Source organism: Scyliorhinus canicula, chromosome 17 (assembly GCF_902713615.1).
Source record: "Scyliorhinus canicula chromosome 17, sScyCan1.1, whole genome shotgun sequence".
NCBI lineage: Eukaryota > Metazoa > Chordata > Chondrichthyes > Carcharhiniformes > Scyliorhinidae > Scyliorhinus > Scyliorhinus canicula.
In genome coordinates, this window is record NC_052162.1 from 110,988,546 (window position 1) to 110,995,758 (window position 7,213).

General features: G+C 49.4%; 1 protein-coding gene across 5 annotated transcripts; it reads right to left on the reverse strand.

Annotated features, from left to right (window-relative positions):
* Positions 1–1,195: 1,195 nt before the first annotated feature.
* On the reverse strand, positions 1,196–4,672 carry LOC119952186 (zinc finger protein 79-like). 5 transcript variants are annotated; one of them, XM_038775794.1, is made up of 2 exons: positions 4,638–4,672; positions 1,196–3,298 (listed from the first exon to the last, which is right to left on the reverse strand). In XM_038775794.1, the coding sequence occupies exon 2, from the start codon at positions 2,963–2,965 to the stop codon at positions 2,036–2,038; it is 930 nt and encodes a 309-aa protein (XP_038631722.1). In that variant the 5' UTR covers positions 2,966–3,298; positions 4,638–4,672; the 3' UTR covers positions 1,196–2,035. The 5 variants fall into 5 exon arrangements, with proteins under 5 accessions (XP_038631722.1, XP_038631723.1, XP_038631720.1 ...); XM_038775795.1 differs by having other exon boundaries at positions 4,614–4,657; XM_038775792.1 differs by lacking the exon at positions 4,638–4,672 and adding an exon at positions 4,344–4,595.
* Between the last annotated feature and the right edge of the window lie 2,541 nt (positions 4,673–7,213).

Genomic DNA, 7,213 nt, shown 5'->3' on the forward strand with positions numbered 1-7,213 from the left:
CACGAGAGCAAGAGGGCGAGTTGAAACGGCAAGTGACAGGAACGTTGGGAGTCATGCTTGCGGACTGAGTGAAGGTGTTCGGCAAAGCATTCACCCAATCTGTTTTTAGTCTCCCCAATAGAGAGGAGACGGCACTGGGAGCAGCGATACAGTCGAACAAATTGGACGAGGTGCAGGTGAAACGATGCTTCGCCTAAAAGGAGTGCTTGATCCTTTGGACAGTGAGGAGGGCGGAAGGAAAGGGTAGTAGGTGTGACACCTCCTGCGATTGCATGGGAAAGTGCAGAGGCGCTGAAGGAGTGGACCAGGGTGTCACTGAGGGAGTTGTCCCCGTGGAATGCTGACGAGAGGGGTGAGGTGCGGGGAAGATGTTTGGCGGTGGAATCACGCTGACGAGAGGGGTGAGGTGCGGGGAAGATGTTTGCCGGTGGAATCACGCTGACGAGAGGGGTGAGGCGCGGGGAAGATGTTTGGCGGTGGAATCACGCTGACGAGAGGGGTGAGGTGCGGGGAAGATGTTTGCCAGTGGAATCACACTGACGAGAGGGGTGAGGTGCGGGGAAGATGTTTGGCGGTGGAATCACGCTGGAGTTGGCAGAAACGGCAGAGGATGATCCTTTGAATGTGGAGGATCGTGGGGTGAAAAATGAGGTCAAGGGAGATACCATCATGGTTCTGGAAGGGAGAGGAAGGGGTGAGGACAGAGATGGAGGAGATGGATCAAACATGGTTGAGAGCCCTGTCAACAACAACCGGGGAGGAGGGTGGGGGGAACCCTTGGTATAGCAAAAAGGAAGACTGAAGCGACTTAGACCCATAGAATCCCAGTGCAGAAGGGGCCAATCGACCATTTGAAACAGCACCGTACCTCGGCCCACTACCCCGTCCTATCCCTGTACCCCACCTAACCTGCTCATCATTTTGAACACTGAGGGTAATTTAGCATGGCCAATCCACCTAACCTGCACAGCTTTGGACTTTGGGTGGAAACTGGAGCAGCCGGAGGGAACCCACGGAGACACGGGGAGAATGTGCAAACTTCACAGTCACCCAAGGCCAGCATTGAACCCGAGTTCCTGACGATATGAGGCAGCATGCTAACCACTGTGCTGGTTTGGAAGGTCGCTTGCTAGGATGTTTCTATCTGTGTGTGGGCATGTGAGGATATAAGTATGAGACGGCAACTCTTTGTGAATACTTGTTTGTGAATATTTATTGTAGGAATCAATTGTGGTTTACATTATCGTAATGAACCTTATATCATAGAATGGGCGCTAATTAAAACACGGTATCGCATGACAATTCTACCTAAGATTACATTTTAATTTTTAAATCCATAGGAGACTATTTAGATATTCAAACAAATATTGATTTGAAGACTACTTACAGTCCGTTATAATTTTGCAATAGTATAGAAATTTGTCAGATCCTTTTAAGGGGAATTCCTTTCGAACTCAACCCTTAATATCCGAAAAATAATTAACTTCTGTCTCTACATATTGGTTTGTGAACACATTGTGACAAACCAATTTGGTGTTATCCATTGCATTACACAAAAACATGTTTTTAAAAAATAAGTCTTATCAGTCTTTTTTCGAATCGTTGATGGTCACATTATTTAGTGCCGAGGTTCTTACAGGTGTCTGGCTTTCTTCCATCAGTTAGGCATTCAAGGTTTCTTCTGAATGGGTTCCTGCGCTGCGTCCTGTGTCCAGTTGTTTTCCTGCCAATGATTCAAATGGTGCAAAATGTACTTCCATTTTTAAATGCAGTAATATAATTAACACCTCAATTGCTTTATCAAATGGGTCACTTCCCCGACACCCAATACCTGTCGGGATGACATGGTTCAGTCCTGGATGTGATAACAGCTGCATCACTTGTCGACTCTATTGTGTCTGAGCAGCTGGGAGGACAGTCTCAACCTCTCCAGGCAGCAAGATAGCTGATCCAAGCGCTCTTCAGCGTGAATGGGCTACCACTGATTCAGCGGGTTTTAAAGTTACTCCCAAAGTCTGAGCATTGAGGAAGGTGTCTACTCGGTGTGACTGCCCTGATGTTTCAGCAGGTTGGATGAACAAGCAAATCCCTTCCCGCACACGGTGCAGGTGAATGGTCGCTCCCCAGTGTGAACCCGCCGGTGAGTCCGCAGGGTGGATGACTGGGTGAATCCCTTCCCGCACACGGAGCAGGTGAAGGGCTTCTCCCCAGTGTGAACGTGTCTGTGCGTCAGCAAGCTGGATGACCGAGTGAATCGCTGCCCGCACTCGGAGCAGCTGAACGGCCGCTCGCCGGTGTGAACACGCCGGTGTTGCCTCAGGGTGGTTGAATCGCTGAACCCACTCCCACAAACAGAGCAGGTGAAGGGCTTCTCCCCGGTATGGATGCGCCTGTGCGTGAGCAAGCTGGAGGATTGCGTGAATTTCTTCCCACACTCGGAGCAGGCGAACGGCCTCTCCCCGGTGTGAACACTGCGGTGAGTCAGCAGGTGGGACAGCTGACTGAAACCCTTCCCGCACTCGGAGCAGGTGAACGGCCTCTCCCCAGTGTGAATGCGTTGGTGTCTCAGGAGGTCGGAGGAAAGGGCAAATCCTTTTCCACACTCGGAGCAGGTGAATGGCCTCTTCCCAGCATGAGCCTGCTGGTGTGCCTGCAGGTTGGACGGATCACTGAATCCGTTACTACACACGGAGCACGTGAATGGCTTCTCCCCCGTGTGAACCCGCTGGTGTTTCCGCAGGCTGGATGTACCAGCGAATCCCTTCCCACACTTAGAACAGGTACATGGCCTCTCCCCGGTGTGAACTCGTTGGTGTTTCAGGTGGTTGGATGAATCAGTGAATCCCTTCCCACACTGCGAGCAAGTGAACGGCCTGTCCCCGGTGTGAGTGCGTCGATGAGTTTCCAACAGGGATGGGTAACTGAATCTCTTCCCACAGTCCCCACATTTCCATGGTTTCGCCATGTTGCAGGTGTTCTTATGAGTCTCCAGGTTGGACGATGAGTTGAAGTCTCGTCCACACACAGAACACGTGTACGGTCGCTCCCCGCTGTGAATGGTGCAATGTTTTTTCAGGCATGTAACTGGTTAAAGCTCTTTCCACAGTCAGTTCACTGGAACACTCTCACTCGGGTGTGTCTCGCTTCTTTGCCAGTCGCTTTGTCCAGGGAAAAACTTTTCTCCGTCCACATTCAAAAGCTGATGACATCAAACACTGATGAATCGAGTGACTCTGTCAGATGTTGACTTGATTGATGATTCAGGTTGCCCGTCGGTCAATCTTCCCTTGCTTACACTCTGCAAAAGTTGACAGAAAACGTCACTCGAGGTACAGGAGGAAAAATTAATAGCAGACAATTCTATTTTGTACTCTACTTGTCCACAGCCCTTCCCTTCATGTCCTGATCCCTATACCCACCACTGCCTCCCCCCATCCACCCTGCACATATCCAACATACAATATGGAAGGCGGTCCCGTCCTACCCTACTCCGAACCCCCTCCACTTCATTGACCTCCTGTCTCGTCCCCTCCTCAGGACCAACTCTGATCCAGTCACTGGGTTGCATGTTCTTCCCTCTTTGGATGTCTATCCGTTTCCCAATTTAGGGCACACATCCCACCCATCCTTTACCAACCCACCCTTTGCTCGACCCCAGAATCTTTAGGAGTCGATCATCCTCCACCACCATCTTTTCAGAAACATCCAGAAATAATTACAATGAAAAAGTAGTCGCCCTAGTCCTCGGTGACCTTACACTGCTTTCCCTTTTGAGAGGGAGAGCTGACTGTGGCGATTTAACTGGAGGATCATCACACCTCAGGCAAGGGGCAAAATCGAGATCATGAATGCCCTCAGCCGGAACGAAAATTGGATCCATGCTGTTCGCCACCCTCTGCATCATGAATGCCCTCAGCCGGTACGGGAATTGGATCCGTGCTGTTCGCCACCCTCTGCATCATGAACGAGCTGTCCAACCAACTGAGCTAAACTATCCCCCAATAACAATGGCATTCTCAACATGAACCCTCATTTCACTCACACAGCTTAAAATGCTTGGCACAAATCACAGCCAGTTGTCAACACCACATTGCAGGAATAATTTATCTTTTCTTCCTGAGACAGAGATCTGCATTTTGTTAATAATTTAATGAAGAGCCAATCCCAGTTACAATTCCTCACTGGGAGCTCACACATGGACAACGAAGGCAGAGCAAACCTTTGGCGAGGGAGAGGGGCAGGAGTGTAGCCCCCCACCATGATTGGTTGGAGGACCAGCTAGTCCTCCAGGTAAGTTCCGGATCACCATTGGTCTATTCCGCTGTCAATCAAATGCGCCTCACCCTCACAAGCGTCAGTTCTCCCCCTCTGTGTCATGGGAGATCAGACCTCTGTGATTGGCTGGAGGACCGGGTGGTCCTCCTGGCCGACGCCTGATCGCCATTGGTCCAAGGAGCCGTCAATCATTCGCAGAGTGGGGGAGGTGAAGATGCAGGGACCAGCCATAAGCCGAGGTGAATGACTAAAATCGCTGAACCTTTTGGGACGAGGGGTTAAGGGAAGAGGCGATGTTTCGACTGAAAATGACTCATTTCTCAATCTTTCTCTAAAACCTTCAGCAGCAGCTCCCGGCCAACCTTGAGCTCCGAGGCAGCCGACAAGCGTCACCGTGGAAACCGGCCGCCATCTTGTGCACCAGAGGAAAGGCTGATCAGGGCGCATGCACCAAACCCGCCGCCATTTTGTGGCAGCGAGAGTAAGTGGGCGGGGCTTCCTGTTCCCAACTTTGGTCCCAGTGCCCGGGAGGGACACCCATTGACTCCAATTGAGTTCATTCACACTCTGCAGAAAACATACAGGGGCTGTTTGTCAACATTTTGTCCTGAGGATATTTACTCACATATGGCAGTTTTGACACCATAAAAAATAGTAGGGGCGGGACGAGGAACGTGAAAAGGACTAGCTTTCAGGTTTTGTACCTGAATGTGCAAAGCATTCAAAATAAAATGGATGAATTAGATGCGCAGATGGATGAAAAGGGGCATGATGTAGTTGGGCTTACGGAGACATGGCTCCAAGGATGGGGACTACAAATTGAGGGCGATTCAGTTTTCAGGAAGGACAGGCAGAAAGGAAAAGGTGGTGGACAGCGGACAGGCAATGGCAAGCGTTCAAGGAACGAATAGGTGAACTCCAAAGGTTGTTTATTCCCATTTGACACGCGATTAGAAAGGGAACTGTGGCCAAACCAAGGGAAATTAGAGATGGTATTAGATTCAAAGACGAGGCATACAAATTTAACAAGAAAAAGCAATAGACCTGAGGATTGGGAATAGTTTAAAAATCAGCAAAGGCAGACCAAGGGACTGATTAAGAAGGGGAAAATACAATTAGAAAGTAAACTAATATAGAACATAAAATCTGACTGTAAAAGTTTCTATAGGTATGGAAAGAGAAAAAGATTGATAAAAACTAATGTAGGTTCCTTACAGTCAGAAACGAGAATTCATAACGGGGAACAAAGAAATGGCGAAGGAACTAAATTCATACTTTGCTTCTGTCTTCACAAAGGAAGCCATGAGTAATGTTCCGGATGTTCTGTGAAGCACCAGGAGCTGGATTCTCCGCCTGGCTGGTCAATGGGGTTTCCCATTGTGGGGCAGCTCCACCCCCTCGGGAAACCCCTGGGCTGCCGGCAAAGCGGTGCATCCCGCCGACAGAGAATCCAGCCCCAGTTTTAGGGAGGAGCTGAAGGAAATTAGAAATGGTTTGGGGGAAATTCAGGAAGTGGTCTGAGAAATAGTAGATAATTTTCCAAAATTCTTTGCACTCTGGAATTGTTCTTACAGATAGGAAGGTGGCAAATGTAACCCTGCTATTACATAGAACACAGAAAAATACAGCATAGAACAGGCCCTTCGGCCCACGATGTTGTGCCGAACCTTTGTCCTAGATTAATCGTAGATTAATAGAATTTATCATAAAATTTACAGTGCAGAAGGAGGCCATTTGGCCCATTGAGTCTGCACTGGCTCTTGGAAAGAGCACCCCACCCAAGGTCAACACCTCCACCCTATTCCCATAACCCACTAACCCCACCCAACACGAAGGGCAATTTCACTTCAGGTAAAGTGGATAGGAAAAAACTTTCCACCTTACCTCTGTCCTTCATAATTTTGTACACCTCAATCGGGTCACACCAAAGCCTTCTCTGCTTTAAGGAAAAAAACCCCAGCCTATCCAGTCTCTGCTCCTGCCCTGGCAACATCCTGGTGAATCTTCTCTGCACCCTCTCCTGTGCAATCATTTCCTTCCTATACTATGGCCACCAGAATTACACACAGTACTCTAGCTGTGGCATAACTCGTGCCTTATACAGCTCCATCTGATTGTCACCTCCAGTCCACATTCCCCCCTAACCCTGCCCAATAGCCTTTCATCCCCTTGCTTATCAAGAATCTATCCAGCTCAGCTTTTAAAATATTCAAAGACTCTGCTTTCACTGTCCTTTGAGGAAAAGAGTTCCTGAGACTCACAACCCTCTGAGAGAGCAAAGTTCTCCTCTGTCTTAAGTGGGCGGCCCCTTATTTTTAAACAGTAACCCCCGAGTTCTAGATTCTCCCTCAAGAGGAAACACCCTCTCCAAATCCACCCTGTCAAGTCCCGTTGGCACAGTGGTTAGCTGCCCCACAACGCCAGGGACCCAGGTTCAGTTCTGGCCTTGGATGAGTGTGTGGAGTTTGCACGTTCTCCCCGTGTCTGCGTGGGTTTCCTCCGGGTGCGCTAGTGTCCAAAGGTTAGGTGGGGTTATGGGATTAGTGCGGAGGGGCCTCGGGTATGGTGCTCTCTCGGAGAGTCAGTGCAGACATGATGAGCCAAATGTCTTTGTTCTGCACTGCAAGGATTCTATGATTCTAAGACACCTTCAGGATCTTATATGTTTGAATCGAGTTGCCTCTTATTCTTCTCAACTCCAGAAGATTCAATCCCAGCCTCTCCACACTTTCCTCACAAAACAACCCGTGCATTCCAGGTATTGTCACTGTTTTCTCCACGGCCACCCTGCCAGCACTGTGCAGGACTGGCCCAACTCCCCGGCCCCCTGTCTTCTGCCCCGTAGCCCTGCAAAGGGTTTCTCTTCAGGTCACTGACTAATTCCCTCTTGAAAGCCATGACTGAAGCTGCCTCCACAACACTCTCAGTTATTGTCTTC

What these genes read in the sequence shown, in the direction of transcription:
- LOC119952186 (XM_038775794.1), bottom strand. Translation starts at nt 2,965, where the DNA reads ATGGCGAAACCATGGAAATGTGGGGACTGTGGGAAGAGATTCAGTTAC.